Source organism: Mustela putorius, unplaced genomic scaffold (genome assembly GCF_011764305.1).
Source record: "Mustela putorius furo isolate JIRA1106 unplaced genomic scaffold, ASM1176430v1.1 tig00003834_pilon_pilon_pilon, whole genome shotgun sequence".
In the NCBI taxonomy this organism is placed as follows: Eukaryota; Metazoa; Chordata; class Mammalia; order Carnivora; family Mustelidae; genus Mustela; species Mustela putorius.
Genome location: NW_025421987.1, coordinates 3,825,982 through 3,847,653, shown reverse-complemented (window position 1 = coordinate 3,847,653; position 21,672 = coordinate 3,825,982). Strand labels below are relative to the sequence as shown.

Genomic DNA, 21,672 nt, shown 5'->3' with positions numbered 1-21,672 from the left:
TCTGATTAATTCCTACCATGCCAGCAGGGATTTTCACTGCATAGAGAATGTAAATAACATGCAGTATTTTGCAAAGTGGTTGTCAAAGATAGATATTTTCTTTGAGGCATGTCATTTTTAATCCATGCTTAAGCCTCTGATGTTCATGAGATATGTGTCAATGAGAGGTGAAAAAGAGAAGAGCCAGCTCCCACTTACAATAGGAGGGTTCAAATGAAAGGTATTTGTAGCAAAACAATAGCTGTACCTCGAGAAATAATCTTTCACTGATAATTGAATATTATTAAAATCAGTATTATTTTTCATTATCATAGTAATAGATAGTAAGTCCTACACTATTACAGATAACATTTAAAAAATTTAGGTTATAATATAACATGGACTATCCCATGAAAATTTTGTGTTCAGTTTATCAAAATTTATGTTCCATTCACAGGTTCTAGTGACCAGTCATGATACTAATATTTACCTTAAATTTATGACGATGATGTTCAAATTTTCATTTCTTATAGTCTAATAGCAATCTAGCCAACAAACAGGTTATTAGTTTTAAAGGTAAAAATATGAAAACAAAACAGAATAGACAAAACATACTGATATAAAAGCATATGAGTGCAGTTAATATGGAATTTGCTAGGGATTTAAATATCAAGTCACACTAATGATATATAAGACAAGTATCTCTAGGGCACCTGGGTGGGCTAAAGCCTCTGCCTTCAGCTCAGGTCATGATCTCAGGGTCCTGGGATCGAGCCCTGCATTGGGCTCTCTGCTCAGCGGGGACCCTGCCTCCTCCTCTCTCTCTGTCTGCTTCTCTGCCTACTTGTCATCTCTGTCTGTCAAATAAATAATAAAATAAAACCTTAAAAAAAAAAAAGACAATCAGTTCCGCTAGAAAATGGCCATCACAAAATTATAAGACAAGTAGATAAGTACCGATTCTTCTCTATATGAAGAGCTAAAGTTAGATTATTTAGCTCAAAATATAATGTCCTACCTGTGAAACTTTCCAAATTAATGTTAATTTTTGTCTCTGGAAATGGAAAATGGCCTAGATAATGGCCAAATAGAGCAAAAGTGTGGAAATAAAGAGTGGCTTAAAATATCTAGAACTATATCTTGTAATTTTTTTTCTTAAGTAGCTTTAACAGCCACAGAAATAAGTTAGAGCCTGAAATGTGGATTCCTTTTTATATATACCTGTTTTATCTAGTAAGTATCTTGTCATCAGTCACCCAAGTTGTGTTGCAAATTGACATAATATTTGTGTAATGGAATGTTTACTTTTTAAAAGTGTTCTCAATACAATCCCCACATTTAAATTATTTGTGTTGATGCCATAGGACAACAACTGTAGAGCTAATGTAGCAGCAAGAGATCAAAATCACAGAATGGAAAAAATCCCTGTAGTTATGAAAACTGAAATTAACATTTCCCCAAACTAGGCTCAACATGGATCCCTAGGAACAAGGGAGGAATTTTGCTAGTCAGCTACTGGTCTGGGATTATTTTCTTATTCAAATGCTCTGTAAGAGCCAAAGAAAGGCTATTAGCCAGTCAACCATGGTTTCCTTTTATTTCTGCTTAAACAAATCAGTGATCTGGAACCAGAAAAGCTCTGCTCAAATAAGAATTTCACTGAACCAATTGCAAATGGCATTAGAATGAAATTGTTCAGAATGCATTTGATGGTAATTAACATTTTCTGCTGTGCTAAATATTGCCCTGAAGTGAGCCATTTGGAAATTGGAACAAATATACTTTGGGCAAATTCTAAAGTTTATATTTTAAAATCAGGTAGGTTATTCTAGTGTTATAATTTCCCTATTGTTAAAATATGCAGAGATATCATGCTTCCTTGACCTTGAAGTGTTATTTTTTCCCCCTTTCTGACCAGAATAGATATGAGGACTGTATGGGTTATATAGTTAAAATTTTAATATGAGAAATTATATTAAAGTTTTATTTGTAGTATAATATTAGGTACAGAAGTTCTCTCACATCTTCTATTTCAGATAATGATGAAATTGTTATTTTAAAAATGTCAAGCCTATGTAGCTATTACTTCTATTAGAAAATCTTGCTTCTTGGCCACTTACTGATGAATAGGAGAACACACTGGCAGAAAAAAATTATGAAAATTGTTTTAAATGTTTGAAATGTCAAAACAGCAAGATGTTTCTAGTATTTGGTGTCCATAGGAATTATTTATCAAACCATTTAATGACTTTAGTAATTAGAATATTTCCTAATGGTTTTTTGCACGAGAATGTTTTCTATAATAGACAGCTACGGTATGGGGCACTCACACAAAATGAAATGAAGAAATTAATTTTAAACCGTGCCAGATGGCTCAAATTATTGCATTCATGTTGGGTTTTGCTCCATCCCTTCCCTTCCTTCATTTTCAAAACTTTGAAAAAAGTTCTGGTAATAAAATTTTGCTTGACAAAAATATTTGTGTCACCAAAAGAAACAGAGCCAACACAAAAAGAAAGAGAAACTTAGTTCATCTCTACTAATATTTTTTGATCATCTATTTCTGTGATGTTAAAATGTAGTCAGACACTGGTGAAGCAAAGGTGAATGAGACCCAGAGTTTGGTGTCATGAAACCCACTTTTTTTTTTTTAAGATTTTATTTATTTATTGGACAGACAGTGATCATAAGTAGGCAGAGAGGCAGGCAGAGAGAGGGGGAAGCAGGCTCCCTGCTGAGCAGAGAGCCCGATGTGGGGCTGATCCCAGGATCCTGAGATCATGACCTGAGCTGAAGGCAGAGGTTTAACCCACTGACCCACCCAAGCACCCCATGAAACTCACTTCTTGCCACAATTTTGTGACCTATATTTATATGTAAAAAGGTAAGCTACTTTTCTGCCTTTGTTTCAATTTTATAAGTGTCCTACTATCTCTTAATGATTCTTAAAACTTTCTCCAGTTCACACTTTCTTTAAAATCTATCACTTACTTTTCTCATTTACTACTTTTAGGTGCACATGATTATATATTGCCTTAATTATTTCTTTATGTGGATTATATTTTTCCATGCATTGGTTATTACTACATATTATATTTTTGTGCAATACTTTGTACCTAGTAGCTATTTATAAAATTTGAATAAGTGTTTGAAATATTGACGAATTTATGTATAGCCCATACAAGCACCTAAACATGTTAATACAAAAGATGGTTAAGTGTAAACTATCCTTTTAGTAAAATCTACATTCAATATGGTGGCATGGAACAAGTAGGGCAATGTAATTACTATGCTCATCTTAATGACAGCTTACTCATTATCCATTCTCAAATATCAGTCATTTATCTTTAGAGCTTTTGAATTGTTAAAAACCCTCATCTGAAAGTCTGCCTTCTTTCTTTTTAACTTAAAGATTGAGAGGAGAAAAATATATAGTTTTAGAAGTAAAGTCAAATTTAGATATGTTCTCCATGTTGATTTGCTGATGTTATTATGGGAAGAGTTTCAAGTGCACTTGGAAGGAAATGAAAATGGAAAAAATGCTGTGTTTGTGGGCTGAGATCCATGGCAAAACAAAAACATCCATGAGGTTTGACATAAGCAAAACTGTAGGATTAGATCAGTTTCCAACTGCCATAATCCAAAGATAAAAAGGATTTTTTTTTTTACATCAATACTACAATGCAGTGAAGACATACCAGTAGAGGCAAAATACATGTTTGATACAATTATCATTATATGCTTTTTTTTTTCCTCTGTCAAATCCCATAGTTGAAAAGTGGTATGAAGGTATTGTCTCCTTTGATATTATAAGATGGGTAATATATAACCCATTTTTCCTCTTTTTCCTCTGAAATGTCAGTTCCCAATTTCAATTAAGAGTATAGAAACAGACTCCATTTTGTTCTTTTGTGTTAAAAGACTCCATAGGAATGGGAAATCCTGGCCACTGCTCAATTATAACACATTAGTGTTTCCATGAGGGGGGCCCATTGCAGGGCCTTACAAAAACACCATTTCAGGATTTAAAAAAAAAAAAAATTGTGTGATCTTGGTCGGTCTAGTTAAAGTCCAGGCCCAATGGACTTCATTATTATTATTATTAAATTATTGTTAAATTATTCTGGAAATAGGCTGGGTACATTTCAAGCTCAACCAAACTTCTCTTTGATCTTAACATCACTCTTTAAGATGACCATGAGACTCTTAAGGCTTCTTCCCCAAAAATGATCCACCATGCCACATGGCCAATACAGAACTAGTTTGTATTCTAGTGAAAACAAAATGGAAGTCAGCACCTTCTTTATTTTAAAAAATAAAAATATACTAAGATTATTATAAATATGATGCATACCAACGTACTGAGTGATTTCCTTATGAGTGTATATATAAAGCAATATTTTGTTAACTTCCATTTTGTTTATATTTTGGAGTTATCAACTTTTAGTGAAAAAATAACATTAAGCTGAGATAATTTGAAATGCCAAAAGAATATCTACTTGAACATATAATGCTTTCATTGGTAAAATACATGTTATAGTTACTTACTAGGAAGTTCTGGTGGAGGAGTTGGGACCAAAGTTGGTTCTGGATAAAGACTCACATTGCAAATCCCATATGTTAGTTTAATGTCATCCAATGCTATATCACTCAGGATCTGGTTTTTAAAAGCATTAAAAGCAACCTGCAATTCAGAGAGGGATATGAAATCATACTACTCTAATCTTTTTTGACTTGATTCTTCTTGTGGCCCAATATTTGCTGGAGAATCAGTATTACCAACTCCAAATATAAGAGGGCAAGTTTCTACATAGTGAAATATTGATAGATTCTGCTTTTTATAATCCTTCCGTGAGCCCACTTCCCTTCTTGTGGGTTGATACTAATCTAAATTTTCACTAGTGTTTTTCTTAGATTTAGGTAATATTGCCACAGCTTCTCTATGTCTCTGTCTCTCTCATGATTTGTCATACTCTACTGTACTCTGACATGGATCCACATTTTCTGGCAAGGGACAGCAATCTTCTCACAGATTCCTCCCCGCAACTATTTTAGAAATTTGGGTAGCTGTCTGCCTTCTTATAGCATATGAGCCCTAAAGAGAAGACACACCAACTAGATAATTTAATTGAGAAAAGAAAGGGACAAGAGAAAATACGAGTGTCATATGACCATTCGGGGCCAACTAGTACTGATCATAGTTCACCCAGGAAACTGGTGTGGGATACTTTGTTAGGGTAATGTCCAGAGGACACAGACCCAGACTTGGAAGAAAGTTTCAGCAGTCAGATGAAAACTATTAGGTTCTTAAAGACAGTGGGTATTTTAGCTGAACTTTCCTGGATCCTCTTTTGTGTAGGAAACACATAAACAGAATACCCACAATACATTAATTGCTTTCCTAGGCTCATTGTATACATTATCTCATTTGATTTTTTCAATACTATGTAGAGTCATCCATTTGCTCATTTGTTCATTCTTTTCACTTCTTCACGCTAGACACAATTCCAAATAAGGATTATTTTCTCCCTTTCATGTGCAAACTGAATTTCAAAGAGACAAGAGACTTAAGATTTCATGACAGTGACAAAGCCAAGGTGCAAGTATTTGTAGAACGCAATGCTCTCATTCTGCCTGATAAGCTAACCTTGAAAAAGTGGATCTAATTATATTATTAAAAAAAAATACTCAGTGGGTTGAGCCAGATTGGCCACTGCAATATAGTAGCCCCCCATTATCTGAGGTTTCACTTTCTGTGATTTCAGAGCCTCATAATCAGCTGGGTTATGAATCAGAAGATCCTTGTTCAGATATTATCAGAAGGTCAGTAGTAGCCTAATGCCATGTCACAGTGCCTATATCATTCACCTCACTTCATCTCATCGTGTAGGAATTTTGTCATTTCACATCATCGTAAGAAAAATGAATACAATACAATAAGACAATTTTGGGAGAGATACAAGATTCACATAACTTTTGCTACAGTATATTACTCTAATTGCCCTATTTTCTTATTATTGTTGTTGATCTTTTACTGAGTTTAATTGATAAATTAAATGTTGCCATAGGTATATATGTATAGAAAACAACCCACAGCATATGTAGGGTTCAGTATTATCTATGATATCTGTGGAAGTCTTGGAACATATACCCCATGGACAAGGGAGACTATTATACTTATTTCTATGCTCTGCCATTCCATTGTTCCCCTGATGTTCTGTTTCCTTTATTCTTCCCTGAATTATCAGAAAACAAAGCTGGAGAAGAAAACTTCACAGAAAAAAAAAATTAGACTTGGAAGAAAGAAAAGAAAGAAAAAGGGAAGGAAAGAAAGATGGAAGGAATACAGATGAAGGTGTTTGATTACTGCCTCCTTCTGCAAAGTCATGAGGAAAAACCAAAGCCTTCACTATGACTATGTCTGTCCAAATATACACCTTCTGAAAGTTATACTCTCTTGCCTGAAATGACCTGATTAAAACAATGTTAATTTGGTCAAACTATTTGCCTGTATTATCCTATATTTTAATTGCAAAGACCCTTAGGAAGAGAACACATTAAGCTGTTATCTGAAAAATTAATTCACCTTAATGTGAAATAAATGACCAGAGACATCCCAAGGATATAGCTCATGGAATTTATTTCTAAAGGAAATATATAGATTAAGTCTAATTTGGGCAGGGTAAATGGATACGGATGGGCATGGCTGTTCTAATAGAAAAAAATGGTTCCCTAGAAAAGTGCAGGGCTGATCTAGGTGATATCTGTGAAAAGCTGGAAGTCCTAGGTGAGCAGGGGACATAGGAAGACATGGTTGGCATCTGCTAGAAAGTTACTGAAGAAAGTTGTAATATACGCCAGTGCTTCTATGGATCTTATGGATCATTATAAGTAGTAGTTTCATGTAGTAAATTGTTCCTCAATAAGTGTTTTTTTTTAAGGATTTTATTTATTTATTTGAGAATGGGAGATAGCAAGAGAGAACACTAGAGGGGTGGAGGTGTACAGGGAATGGAAGAAGCAGGCTCCCCACTAAGCAGAGAACCTGATATGGGGCTCTATCCCAGGACCCCAGGATCACACCCCCAGCTGACAGCAAACTACTCAATGACTGAGCCACCCAGATGCCCCTCAATAAATTGTTTTAAAATAAGTTATTGGATAAATGAAAATAAGGGCACTCAGAGTTTTGTTTTGTTTTCCCTTTTAGAGAGAGTGCACATGCTCACGTGAGTATGGGGAATGAGAAGGGGTAAGAGGAGGTGGAGAATCCTTTTTTTTTTAAAGTATATGTGCTGCCAAAGCAGCACAGAAAGGGAGAATCTTTTTTTTTTTTTTTTAAAGATTTTATTTATTTATTTGACAGAGAGAAATCACAAGTAGTTGGAGAGGCAGGCAGAGAGAGAGAGAGGAGGAAGCAGGCTCCCTGCTGAGCAGAGAGCCCGATGCGGGACTCGATCCCAGGACCCTGAGATCATGACCTGAGCCGAAGGCAGCAGCTTAACCCACTGAGCCACCCAGGAGCCCAGAAAGGGAGAATCTTAAGCAGAATCCACACCCAGCATAGTACCCAACATGGGGCTTGATCTCTTGGCTCTGAGATCATGACTTGAGCTGAAATCAAAAGTTGGGTGCTAACCAACTAAGCCACCCAGGTCCTCCAAATTCAGAGATTTTCTTAAAAAGAGACTAAGAAGTTAGAGAAAATTACTTGGCTGTATTCAGAAAATAATTTTTTTTCATCATATTATCTTAAACTATAATTGTATAGCCATTTTTAGAACACAAACACATGATTATAAATCACAAGGTATTTTGCCAACCTTAAATTCCACTGTCTCATTTAATGTTACTTGTCCATAATTCCAATTTTCTCCATAATTTCCTTCCTTTTGGAAAACTATCTTCTCCATGTTTTGGCCACTGCTGATATTAATGCTTAATTTATAGACATTTTCACCATACATATAATACCTAATTTGGAAACAAGCACATATGATTAGATTTCTACACATTAGAATAAGTGCAGCTTAGGTTCTTCTAAATCCTTTACTTTCTCTGGAATATTCCCTTTTTCCTTGAATGAAGGAGTTGTTGGTAAAGTCTGTGTGTGGGGAAGGGGGTCTTCCAAGAATTTTGCTATTTTATCAATCGAAAAAATAATGCAAATCCATTAAAACTTGGGATGTCTTAGTGAAATCACAAACCTGGCAATGTGACAAAGGCAATGGTACACACTAAATAAAGTATGTAACACGTGTCTAGGACCTACCAGAAACTGAGGCAGACTGGTTCTAAAGTGGGGTCTAAAGGGAGACTTAAGAGCCCTACTCTTTCTCGTCTCCCTCCTGGTCCAGTGGGGGTGGAAATGTAAAATCCTGTAAAAACAACAAAAGAAGTTTTTACTTCATTTAACTGGCGGCAATTTCTTTATGTGAGACATATCATGTTATAAGGAGAAAGAAACAACTTTAAGGTGAAAATATAAGGAGTGGGAAGGAAGGTAGATGCCATAATACATTATTATTTAGGAAAATAACAACTTAACAACACTTAACAACTCTGGACCTCCCAATTTATAAAACAAAAGGATTGAACTGGAGCATCTTTAAGGGTATATCAAATTCTGGCTTTTTATTAGTCCATATGATTATTTTATCATATTACTGTCACCAGATACCACTTTAATTCCCATTTACTAGATGTTTTTATCAATTCACTTCTTTAGAGATAATAATCACATGAGAGTATTTAGATATGCCGGTAGACTAACTCATGATGTATGTAAATATTTAAGCACAGATTTGAAGGTGATGTTAAGAGTTTCAAAGACCATCAGTTTTTTATTCCATTGACTATACTGCATTTCTCTGTATAAGAAGTTACCTGATTTTATAATGGTTTCATCTCCCATATTCCTTTGAATGATAACTAATCAGATCACAGAAGAGTAGGAGGCATGCTAATCTACATAAAAGCTTTCTATAATAGCTCAAGCCACTGCATAAAGTGCTTTTTGGTCTGGAATTCATTATCCCAACCAATGATTAGAGTCATCTGAAGTGTGGGAAGAGTTGCTAGAGTGAGAAAATTTTGAACATTTTCTTAGAGAAATTTAGATTTTTATCCTTAGCTTGCTGCTCATTTATTATGACAGAAAGCAGGAAACATGTAACAAAATATGCTATGAGGAAAAGGCAATATTGGGTAAATCTGATTTATAATTTCTAAATTTGATTTCTAATAAGTGTAGCTTTTTATGAAATGCTAAAATTTAATGTTTATTTGAAATCAAGCATCTCCTCTCTTGTGTTTCCCAACAGAAATTTTTATAGACAATGCTGTATAAAATTCAAAGTTAGTCATACGACATGTAGTGTAAGGATAAGATGTGAAGAAAATACTAGTAAAACTGCCAACAGATATATCAGTTTATATTTAGATTGGTAAGGCCAAAAAAAAAAATCCCTCAGAATGAATATTTTATCAAGGTGAAATCATGGTCAAATATATTAACAAATATACATCCACTGGATTTAAGTTATAAAATGTAAAATGGAAATGAATGCATGTTTAACATTTTATATTAACACATTACTTTATATAATGCTATGGCATTTCATGAGTACTTATTTTAGCTCTATAGTTAGCGCTCAACCTAACAAAAACTGTAGCGTAGATACAGAGGGGATGAGCCAGAATATACACTTTAAATGCTGAAATCCAGGGACATCTGGGTGGCTCAGTTGGTTAACCGGTCGCCTTCGGCTCAGGTCATGATCCCAGTGTCCTGGAATTGAGTCCCGCATCAGGCTCCTTGCTCTGCAGGGAACCTGCTTCTCCCTCGGCTACTCTATCTGCCTGTGCTCACTCTCTCTCTCTCTCTCTGACAAATAAATAAATAAAATCTTAAGTAAATAAATAAATAAATCCAAATCTTTTTTGAGTTGACCTTAATTTTAGTTGATTAGAATATAGTTGGGGTGGGAATAATTAAAATGCCATTAAATTCCCTGAATAAATAATGAACTGGCTACCCTGTTAAGAAATATTTCTAGTTTGCAGCAATTATAAAACATAAAAACTATTGTACTTCTATTTATGTTTGTCCATGTTCAATCAATTAGTTACATTTAGAAATATTTTAACCTATTGTTTACTCATTAAGCAGTAATAACATTATATAACATGTACTTATGTGGACTATCGTAACTTAAGAATTTTCCATAAATAAATTTTTAAGAGCACAATCTATTAAATATCATATAGAATTGCATATTTTGGAATATAAAATAAAATAATATAATATTAAGTAATATAATAAAACAAAAATAATAAATAATAAATAATTTATTAGTAATTTCTGTGATACCTGTTAAATTCTTAATAAATTAGAAGATGAAGGAAATTCTTCATAAAATCATGAATTTTAAAATAGAGTATTGCTTACATAAAAACCTACTTAGTCTACCTAATTGTCCTTAAATTTCATCTCCAACATTTGCCTGTGGGGGTCACTTGACCTCTGTTTAATATCTCTCAGATAGAGAAGGAATCATTGTGTTCAAGGCAGTGCATTACATTTCAACACAATTAGAATCTCTTTTCTTTTTAAAAAGTAAGTTATTGTGTGCTTACTTTTTCTTATTTTGCTCCTGGGCCCATTATGGATAAATGAATTTATGTTAATTCTACAAATATTTAAAGGTTACTATTTTGCCTTTTCTAAAACTTCTCAAGATTATTCATTCTTTTTGCCTTCAATAATTTAATATGGCACAATATCAATTGCTTCTCCATTTGATAAGTTCTCAATTAGCTCTACATGCAGTTGGTTCCACTCAGAGTATGGAAACCAGAAGTTCACACAACATAGCTGTTGGAATATCTTACCAGGTGTACAAGTAGGGACATCCTAACACTTGGGATTATGATTTAAGTTATAACATCATTGGCACTATTTACTTCCAAGTGTATCTTATTCATAGTTCTCCAACTCTCTCTGAGAATTCTTCATCTCCAACATTCTTGCTCAATAATGCCTCCTTCTATGCAATCTAATTGGTCCCTTATTCAATATCTTTTACCATCTCCTTATTTCCTACTAAACAAACATATATTTACTCTAATGTTTGAGGCTTCTGTACTATGTATAACTTCAGTGTTATTTTCTAGCCATAGTTCTTATAATTCATCTATTTACACACAGCACTTGTGCAATGTTAGATTATTTTAATTTGCTCAATGCCCAGAAATGTTATGATGTTTGGGCCTTTTTTTTTTTTTTCTGTGTATTTATGTTACTCTATTTCTCCTTACAATTGCACATGTCAGAATCCTACTAATTTTTTGAGGTCATTAAATCAAACTGCCATCTCCCTTAGAAAGCTCCTCTTGGTGCAATTATATGGGATCACTCCTTGTGAATTCTCAGTTACACGTGTACTTCTCTGATGTTACTTAGTTTGTTCTATTTGTCCTATAGTCACTAACATACTTATATGTTCTATTATGTATGTTCTATTATATTCATGTTCACATGTGACTTTTAAAACTGCTAGACTTTGTGAAAAGAGCGACAGTTCATTTTTGAAATCTCAGTATGGATTAGCTGAATGTTGCTTAATTTATTCTTATTATACCAATTTGACTTGCTTTTTTATTTTAAATTCATAAAGGAATACACAAAATGAATGATTAAATAGATATTTTTTCTAACCACACAGGAATTGCTATGGTCAAACGATAGTTTCATTTAAAGTCCTACAAATTTCTTGAAATGTCTTTGAGAACACTTGGAATTAACCTCAGAGTCAGCCATTTTCTTTATCTTTCTTTCTTTCTTTCTTTTCCTTTTTCTTTTTTCTTCTTTTTTTTTTTTTTGGTAAGCATAGTAACCAATTTAATGATCAAAACGTGCCTGTAAAGTCAGGTCTGACTATCATCAACCCATTTCCCAGATGAAGGAACTAAGGCAGAGAGAGAGAACAGATAACTTGCAGCGCTGATTTAAATCTAGCTGACTTCAGAGTCTCTATTTTAATGATCTTTACTACTACACTATGCTAACCCCTACGCGTTAGAAACAATTATGATTTCATTCAGAAAGGCCAACAAAGAAACACTTTCTTTGGGTTGTCTACCCTCTTGTGACCCCTTCATTTCTGAAGTTTTCACATGTTACTGACCTCATTTTCTCTGAATGTTCTGAACAAACGAGCCAGTTCTGAGCACCCCAAGATGCTGCCCTGTATCATTGCCACCATCTCCACTGACTCCCTTTGCTTCTAAGAGGTACAGAGAAACTCGGAGCCTTGACAGTGGAGAGATTTAGGAGGCCAGAGCTCTCTGCTCTACCAGGAGAGAGTTCTTTAGAAGGAGCCAAAAGTTAAGGGGCTTAGATGTTCCTCCCTAAAGCAATGTTAATTCAAAGTTTATCTGTTTCATTTAGATGTTTCTGTCACTTAAAGTGAAGGCAAAGAACAAAAAAGCCCTGCACGGATAAGAGGAACAGCGGGAGAGATTTAATTCTCTTCCATTTCAGAGGTAGGATGTTCTGACACATAAAAAAAGCAGGTTGGAAGAAAAATGCCCCTGGGGGTGTGGGGGCGGAACGTCTGGTAGATTATGAAATCACTGGTATGAGAGTTGGAGAGAACCTATTAAATCCTATCATCCGTTCTCATTACACCACGGCCTCTGGTGGACTCTGAACTGCTCTGACTTGTCTCATTTTAAATAACTCCAGCTACACGACTTTCTCCTGAGACTCCATTTCCGACCCAACTATTTAAAACCTCCACCTGACATTCAACCTGTTTCACTTTGGTCATTTTCATCCTATTTCTTCAGTTATTTAATATGTTGGCAAGCTGAAGCCATTTTTTCTCCTGTAATGTACTTACATTCTTCAAATATCAGTGGAATTATTTTATCTCTTATTATGATGACATAAAAGTAGAAAAATGATCATTTGAACATCAAAGATTTCAACTACATAAAAGGTATCTGTCATAGTCAATAGATATAAACGCTTTCTGTACTTTCTTCTAACTACTCTTGTCCAACTGTGGCAGAGACTTTTTTTTTTTTTTTTTTTACAGTAAAGACAAAGATGTGGTCAAATTATTTGACTCTTTCAGGCCAGGCTTCATTAGAGAGCTGGGGTGATTATCGCTTTGGAGTTAGTCGTTAGCTGTACAATTTACTAATTTATCCATAGAGATTCAGGCTCTGGAAAGTAATTTGCTCAAAGAAGATTAACTACAAATGATAGTATGCATGTCATTATTTTTAATACTAAACATGTTTGGTCTAATGGGATTGGACATCTACACAGAACACATTTTGGTTCATAGCCCAACACTGCTAAATAATTTAGCAGAATCCTACTGCCTCCTTTCAGATTATTTCCAGAATCTGACCTCTTCTCACTGCATCTGGTCCCACTGATCTGAAAGTCCTATGGCCTCTTCTCTCGGTGGGTCGGGTGGTAACTCTCCACCTGTCTCGCCGACAACACCCTTGCCTTTCTATAAACTCTTCTACCAGCCAGCGTGAATCCTATCACTTCTATGCTCAAGAAACTCCAATAGCTCTTCATTTCACTGAGGAAAAAGCCAAAGCCGAAGAAGATCCATTATTACTTGCACTCTACTGACTTTATTTATTCGAGGTCATCCATGTTGACCTCCTGGCTTTTCTTTAAATAGGTCAAGCACAGTCCTTTTAAAGCCTTTATACTGCTTGTTCCCTCTGTGTAGAAAAATCTATATGGCTGATTCCTTCAGTTCTGTAAAGTTTTGATTTGACTGTCATCTTTCAATGGGACTCACCTGATCACCCTGTTATAATCTGCAATAGCACCTCAGCATACTTGCCCTCACCACTGCCCTTACAAAGCTCTATATGTTTTTCTCAGAACACTGATTCACATTTAGCATACCCACAATTTGTCATACACATTGCTTAGTGTGTAGTTTTAACTTCCCCCCCAAATATGTGTCCCATGATTGCAGAAAATGTGTTTTATTTTTGCTCAAAGATAATATTTTGAGTAACTTGAGTAGGGACTAGGACTCAAAAACAAACAAACAAACAAACAAAAAACCAAACACTTCTTGAATAAAGGAATAGAAGAATTAATCAACTGAGGCTTTTGTTGATGACTACAGAAATAGATTAAAAATGGGTCAAAAGTAGTCACTTTTTATTAAGCAATATTTTGATCAAGTAGTATGATGAACCAAATTTTTTTTCCCAGGGAGAGCATTGTCTAAAGGAACAGGATTAGTCAGATACATTTTTGCCTGAAAAAGTGAATTATTTAATGTCCTCTTACCAGATGTTATTCAAAACTGACATTCAATCAGCTACTTTTCAGTTCATAAAAATAAGTGTATTGATCTCTGTGATAGAAATGGCCATTGAAAATAAATTATAATGCACAGGGACTCAAAGTATTTTTTTTTTTAAAAGATTTTATTTATTTATCATAGAGAGAGAGGGGGAGAGAGCAAGCACAGGCAGACAGAATGGCAGGCAGAGGCAGAGGGAGAAGCAGGCTCCCTGCTGAGCAAGGAGCCCGATGTGGGACTCAATCCCAGGACGCTGGGATCATGACCTGAGCCCATGGCAGTTGCTTAACCAACTGAGCCACCCAGGCGCCCCTAGAGTATTTTTAATCTGAGCAATTTTGTGAAATTACAAGAAATTTCACTAAGCCAATAATCCACTCAATCAGCAATTATTTGTTGAGTCAAAATTGCAGATATTCAGTCATGTAAATTAAAAAAACAATTTTACATGTTTATTAGATTCAGATAATGAGAATGTACTAGGAATTCAAAGATGAAAAAGATAAGTTTCCTGTTTCTGAAAATAAACAAATAACGAAGAAAATATAATACCACATGGCAGGAGAAATAAAAGAAGTGTTTATAATTGTTTAATGGAAAGGAAGATTTCAACTTGGAAGTTCTAGACAGACTTTATGGAAGTGGTGATATGAGGTCTGTGTGCTCAATGTCTATAGCCATGTCTGGTTATAAGAAGATTGTAATGCTTTTTTTTTTAAATTGAACCATATTTTCACCAGTGACCTATTGACAAGTCATATTGTAGGATGGATTTTGCCTAACAATATTATCTAAATGCAGAAATTTCTATTCTGTCCTTTTGTAATGTTCCTTATTTTTAAGATTCATATTACTTCTGTATTTGGAAACTCAAATACAGTTAAGTGATTAATATGGTATCGTAAGTACATGCTTTGAGGATTTTCATGGGTGGTCTTGCCACTATGACTTCCTTATCTCCTGATAATTCCCTGTGATTTCTGGTCTTTTCCATCAACTATTATTGTTTCCAATGTTATTTTTCTCCCTGAAATCTAAATCTAATATTCACACAAAAAGCTATTTACAACTTACAGCCCTTCCCTCAGGACCATGCTTTAGAATCAGCTCACTCATCATCCTTTTGGTATGGATGGATGGCTGTGTCTCCACAATTTATATGTTGAAACTCTAATTCCAGATGATGGTGTTTGGAGGTAAGGCCTTTGGGAGACAATTAGGTCAAGAGTGAAACCCTCGTGATGTGATTAGGGACCTTATGAGAAGATACAGGAGAGAGTGCTGTCTCTCTGTCTCTCTCTGACTGTGGCTCTCTGTTCTCCCTCTGTTGCGTGAGAATACAGTGAGAAAGCCTGTCTCCATGAAGCAGAAGAGCTCTGATCAGAACGTGACCATGCTCGCACCCCAACCACAAACATCCCCTCTCTAGAACTATGAGAACTAGATTATTGTTTAGATGAAGCAGCCTGTGGTACCCTGCCACAGCAACTTAAACACAGACAGCTCCTCAGAAGAAGTAAATCTATCCCTTGATCTTTATTCCAAGTTAGAGTTGTTAGTTAACAACTCTCCAGTTATTTAAACTTTCTTTAAAGTTTTAAAGAAAAACTTTAAAAACTATTCCAGTTAATAAACAAGTTCAGCAAAGTTATAGGGAGCAAGACCAATATACAAAAAAAAAAAAAACAAAAAAAACCAACACTGTATTTCTCTACAGCAACAATAAATAATTTGGAAAATGAAATTAAGGCAAAGTAGACCAAAGTTCAGAAAAGCTAATTGCTTCCTCCAAGTCCAATTGGCCAATAGTAAGTGGCAAATCTAGGGTGATAATCCATCTTGTCTGTAATCAGCTCCATGTACTTTTTAATGTTTCATGAATATATAAGATAAAAGAATATATTTTTAAAATACTAACTTTTATAGCTTATTTGATTACCATTTTCATTTAAAAGTATTCATTACCCATGATTTTTTTAAAAAGAAAATCTGAAAAAAGCATTTCGAATTTAATACTATTCACATTAAACTACAAATACATACCACTTTCCTTTTGATTTTTGAATTAAATATGAATTATACCTGATTCATTGCCAAAAGTATGGTCAAAATTTGGTCCAGTAAAAGGAGGAAAGGTGTTTCCCTGAATCCTTTCCCACTCATTATCATCATTTAGATCCTGGACCCAGAAACAAAAGCCATCTTCAAAATTACAGTTAATTTTCTCATAATCTGTGAATTAAAAAAAAAAGAAAACACTTCAAATTTAGTCCACAGTGTAACTAATTTAATCCACTGCGTTGAAAATAATCTAGTCTTATACAGTCTTACACACTTATTTTAAAATTAAATTAGATTTAATTTAAATTCAATTAATTAACAGATAGTATTATTAGTTTCAGAGGTAGAATTTAGTGATTCATCAGTTTCATATAACACTCAGTGCCCATTGATCAAGTGCCTTCCATAATGCCCATCATCCCATTCTCCCCCCCACTCCCTTCCAGCATCCCTCAGTTTGTTTCCTGTGGTTAAAAGTCTCTTGTGGTTTTTTTTCCCCTCTCCTATTTCATCTTGTTTTATTTTTTCCTCCCTCCCTACACACTTATAATTGTCAGGCACACAATCTTTTTTTTTATTCATCATAATTCTGTTTCATTCTATTTAGTTTAAAAAAAAAAACGCAGCTTTTCGTTGACAACTATCTTAAATTAATATGCTTCCTATACCCCAGTAGGGCTTTAGCAGAGACAAGCTTCTTGTTCTTACTACTCTTTAAGTTTTACATCTTACCTCTTTTTGGTTTACCCACATAAGCTTTGTCTCATATTTTTCTCTGCTCTTTTTACTAAATTTAATACTTGGGTCAAAATCAAGTTGATGTGGAATATTCTCAGAATTAATGTATGCATATACATATATATGGAACTTTGTAATTTTTGTCAAATTGTTTATTTGATTATTTTGAAGAACATGAACTATCTTCTAATTTCCCAATTTCTCCAACTATCAAGTAGAGACAGCTACATATAAGAGACACTCATTAAAGAACTTGCATAATGAACAAATTATGACCTTGTTATAAAATTTCAGGTCCTGTCTGCTACTTTTAAAATTCCATTACAATATTGAAGGATCTGAAGATTCAAAGGCTGAAGAATGAACAATACTTACTATTAAGTTCTGTGCTGTTAAATGCGGTGTATGTTGCATTAAATCCAATATAATCATTTTCATCAGATTCTATAAGAAAAGTGGCAGTAACTTGGTTGGAAAAGATCCTAATTGTGCCAGGATTGGTTTCCCAGAGAGAAGCTACCAAAATAAATAAATAAATAAATAAATAATAAAATAAAGGATGACTATTATATTTACATATCTATCTGTTTATCCAACTAACAATAGATCCATTCTTCTGTCCAACCATTTATCAATTTATTGTTTTATCAATTGATCTATTCAACAACTCTCCAGTTATTCTATTCTGATTTACCTCAATTCCCATCATTATTTGGAGAAGATCCTCTTGCAATTTATATCATTTTTCTTTATGTAACGATCACCGTCTCTGACACTTTCTGCCAGTTAGAGAACTTTTACATCACTGTACATAAAAATGACCAAAAATGCCTTTGAACTTGTTTGTGTTCACTTACCCCTAATCAAGTAGATAATAATTTTATGGTACTGGATACTTAAACTTTTTTAGAATTTCTCTAGATAATCTTGTTTTTTCTAATTTAATTAAAAGATCTACATATTTTCAATGTGATAAAATAATAACAGTATTTGAGGTATATATTCTGAATTGGAATTTATTAAAAGTAAACATTTTATGTATCTCTTAAAGGAGCTTGCTAAAATATTTAGAAAAAGATGGGAGTGTGAGTCAAGAATTATACTGGCGTTATTATAAAATAAAATAACTTTAGAGTTAAGGAATGATATTGATCTTCATGTATTACATGCTATAATACAATGACACATAAATCTGTTATTTTAAATTTAAATCAACAAATACTGAGTTTTTAATATATCAGGCACTGTGCTAGATGCAGAAGGTAAGATGGTATTGCCTTCTTAAAAAAAGTATTATTTTTAACTTTAAAATGTAATTTTAGTAGCCAAATTCATTTCTCATATTTTTTCAAGTGAAAATTATAATGTTTAATTTTCAAAACTTTAAAATGGATTTATATTTCAAAAAGACCTTAAAATTTAAACAACTACCTATTTGTTATAATTTAAATACACTTTCATAGATTTTTGTCTATTTGAATATTTAGTTTCTTTGATGATTTTTTATGATAGTTATTTATACATTATTCAATCACTATGCCTGGTGATTCTAAGATTTATTCATGAATCACTGATAATCTAAGCACATGAAAATAAGTGAAAATATCATTTAGGCAAACCATGGTATTCAAGGGGTAAAGGAACATGAGGGAAACTTACACCTATCACTTTGGGCAGTTAGCCTCTATGAATTTTGTTTTCATCATCAATAGAAGTAAACAAAATTATATTAGCACCTACATAATATGGTTTTGTGAGCATTTATTGAGTTAACTTAAAATGTTTAGAATACTATTTTGCACATTACAAATCATTAGTGTATGCTAAAACTAATTATTAATATCACATTAGCCCTTGGAGAAATTTATATAACTTGGTTTATTTGTTTATTAATATAAATACTTATGTTGATTATAATTTTAAGGAACTAGATTTATCAACCACAGAAATAAGCAGGTTATCAAATGGCTGGCCCATCTATTTTAGTCAAATGTGACTTATTGGAGTTCATCTGTTTTATGTATATTCACTATTATATTTGTACTAGGGGGTTTTAAAACACAATGAGTAATTGCATTGTGTTTGAAGTTAGAGAGTCTTAAGTCTGATTTCGCCTCCAAACACTAGCTCCAGGGTCTTGTGGTCATTTAACCCCTTTAGGCCCATTTTCCTCTCCTGTAATGCATACTTCACAGGTTTATTTAAAATATTAAATAAGAATATCCATACATAACACACAGTATGGTGACTGTTACATTAATAGCACCTAATTCAAAATACATATCATATGCTTAAATATTTCTCAAACTGATTAATCAAAAACACTTATTAGATAAGATTCACTTTTCATTACCATAAGTACAATTTGAAAGCCAAAATGGCTAAAATAAATGCTGCTGTTATATAAACTTGAAAAACAGGTGCTACCTGTAACCTCATATCAGCTCTATACTTGACACTCCCTCCGAAGGGTGAGGAAAACTACTGATTTGCTGGGCTCCATTCTTATATCCTCTTCTTCATCCTTATCTTATTTCCTCTTGGAATTTCACCCCTACTGCTGTTGGCTATCATGAGTGGGTAGGTCCATGCATTTTGAGACCAAACAGAATAAAGGGGAGTGGAGATATATATATACATATAAATATATATATCTGTATCTGTATATCTATATATATATTCATTCATTTCCTGCCTTCTTTTCAGCTTCTAAGGGTGTCCACGTACATAATGACAAATGGTTATATAAGAGCAATACCACCTACACCTACCATTTACTGATTTTACATCCTGGGCTAGTCACTGTTTTACCCACTTTATTCAAAATAGTACAGCAAGAGACTGGGAAGTAAAGTGCATGCTGAAAATAGGAAGACATTCTGTGAGTTGCAATGATAAAGAAAATAAGAGCAATGATTTTCAGGGTTTGTCTGAATTTTGCTTAATAGGGAGTAACAATTAAAGAAAGCATAGTAACCAGAAACATAATTACATTTCTTTGGAAAATTCCACATGATTTTAAAAACCGAAAGTCGAAGAGGATAATAATGGAAACCCATAACCTTTTTATTACTAAGAAGATTGATGACATAGGGCACTAAATTATTAACTTTTATAATGAGAATCAGTTTTGTTTTTTCTTTCAGTAACTTGAAGTTTAAGTCCACATTCAGTTTAAAAATCAAAGAGAAAACACATTACTTCAAGTTTACCATATATTTTCATTTTGATAATGGGTTATATATTTGTTTTAACTTACCTCTTAAAATCTTGCTTGTACCCACACCTTCATAAATATTTAATACATCTGTATAATATGTATTAAAATAATCGAAGCTCAGTTTAATGGAGAGTCCTGGATTTACACTAAATTAAAGCAAAAAATAGATTAGTACACTCAACAGGCTGTTACAACTCTTTATGCATTCTAAAATTTGAATGTATTTTCTAGTTTTGATTAAAAAAAGACATAACATGAAAATGATAATAAATTTTTAAATATATGATACAGAACTGTTAACTATAAGCACAATGTTGTACAGCAGGTCTCTAGAACTTTTTCAACTTAAATGACTGAAACACTATTCCTACTGAACAGTAACTCCCCATTTCACCCTCTCCTTGTCCCTGGAAACCACCATTCTACTTTCTGTCTCTATGAGTTTGAATACTTTACATGCTTCATGTAAATGGAATCATGCAATATTTATTCTTCTGTGAAAAGCTTATTTCACTTGGCATGATGTCCTCAAATTTCACCCATGTTGTTGCACATGATAGGATTTCCTTCTTTTAATGGCTGAATAATATTCCACTGTATGTATGTACCATATTTTCTGTATCCAGTCATTGAATGGACATTTAGGTTGTTTCCATCTCTTCTCAGTTTTTGTGAATAATGTTGCGATGCAGCTGAGCATAGGAGTGTAAATATCTCTTAGAGATTCTGATTTCAACTCTTGGATAAATATCCAGAAATGAGATTGCTGGATTATGTAGCAGTTCCTTTTAAAAATCTTTGAGGAATCACCATACTGTTTTCCATACCAATACCATTTTACATTCCATCAGTGGCGCACAGGGTTCCATTTTCTCCACATCCTCACCAACATTTATCATTTTCTGTTTTTTTAATAATAGTCATTGTGATTTTAATGTGCATATCCTTGATGATTGTTGATGCTGAGCAACTTTTCAAATGCCTGTTCACCATCTGTATGTCTTGTTTGGAGAAATACCTATTTGAGATTTTTGCCCACTTTTTTTTTTTTTTTTTTTTTTATAAACATATATTTTTATCCCCAGGGGTACAGGCCCACTTTTTAATTGAATTATTTGTTCTTTTGCTATGCAGTTGTAAAAGTTACTTATGTATTTTGAATATTAACCCTTTATCAAATATATGGCTTGCAAATATTATATTCCATTTCATAGGTTGCCTTTTCACTCTACTGATTGTTTCCTTTGCTCTATAGAAGGTTTTTTAATGTGATGTAATGCCTCTTGTCTATTTTTGCTTTAGCTGCATATGCCTTTA

The 21,672-nt window shown here is 33.6% G+C and overlaps 1 protein-coding gene across 1 annotated transcript in view; it reads right to left on the bottom strand.

Annotated features, from left to right (window-relative positions):
- TMPRSS15 (transmembrane serine protease 15) overlaps positions 1 to 21,672 on the bottom strand; it is a 117,101-nt gene that overhangs the window by 61,883 nt on the left and 33,546 nt on the right. The window contains exons 8-13 of the mRNA XM_045088154.1: positions 20,395 to 20,501; positions 17,511 to 17,651; positions 16,419 to 16,568; positions 8,252 to 8,357; positions 7,803 to 7,953; positions 4,528 to 4,663 (exon numbers count right to left, since the gene is read on the bottom strand). Of these exons, the coding sequence (XP_044944089.1) occupies positions 4,528 to 4,663; positions 7,803 to 7,953; positions 8,252 to 8,357; positions 16,419 to 16,568; positions 17,511 to 17,651; positions 20,395 to 20,501 (791 nt within the window). The remainder of the gene's footprint in view (positions 1 to 4,527; positions 4,664 to 7,802; positions 7,954 to 8,251; positions 8,358 to 16,418; positions 16,569 to 17,510; positions 17,652 to 20,394; positions 20,502 to 21,672) is intronic.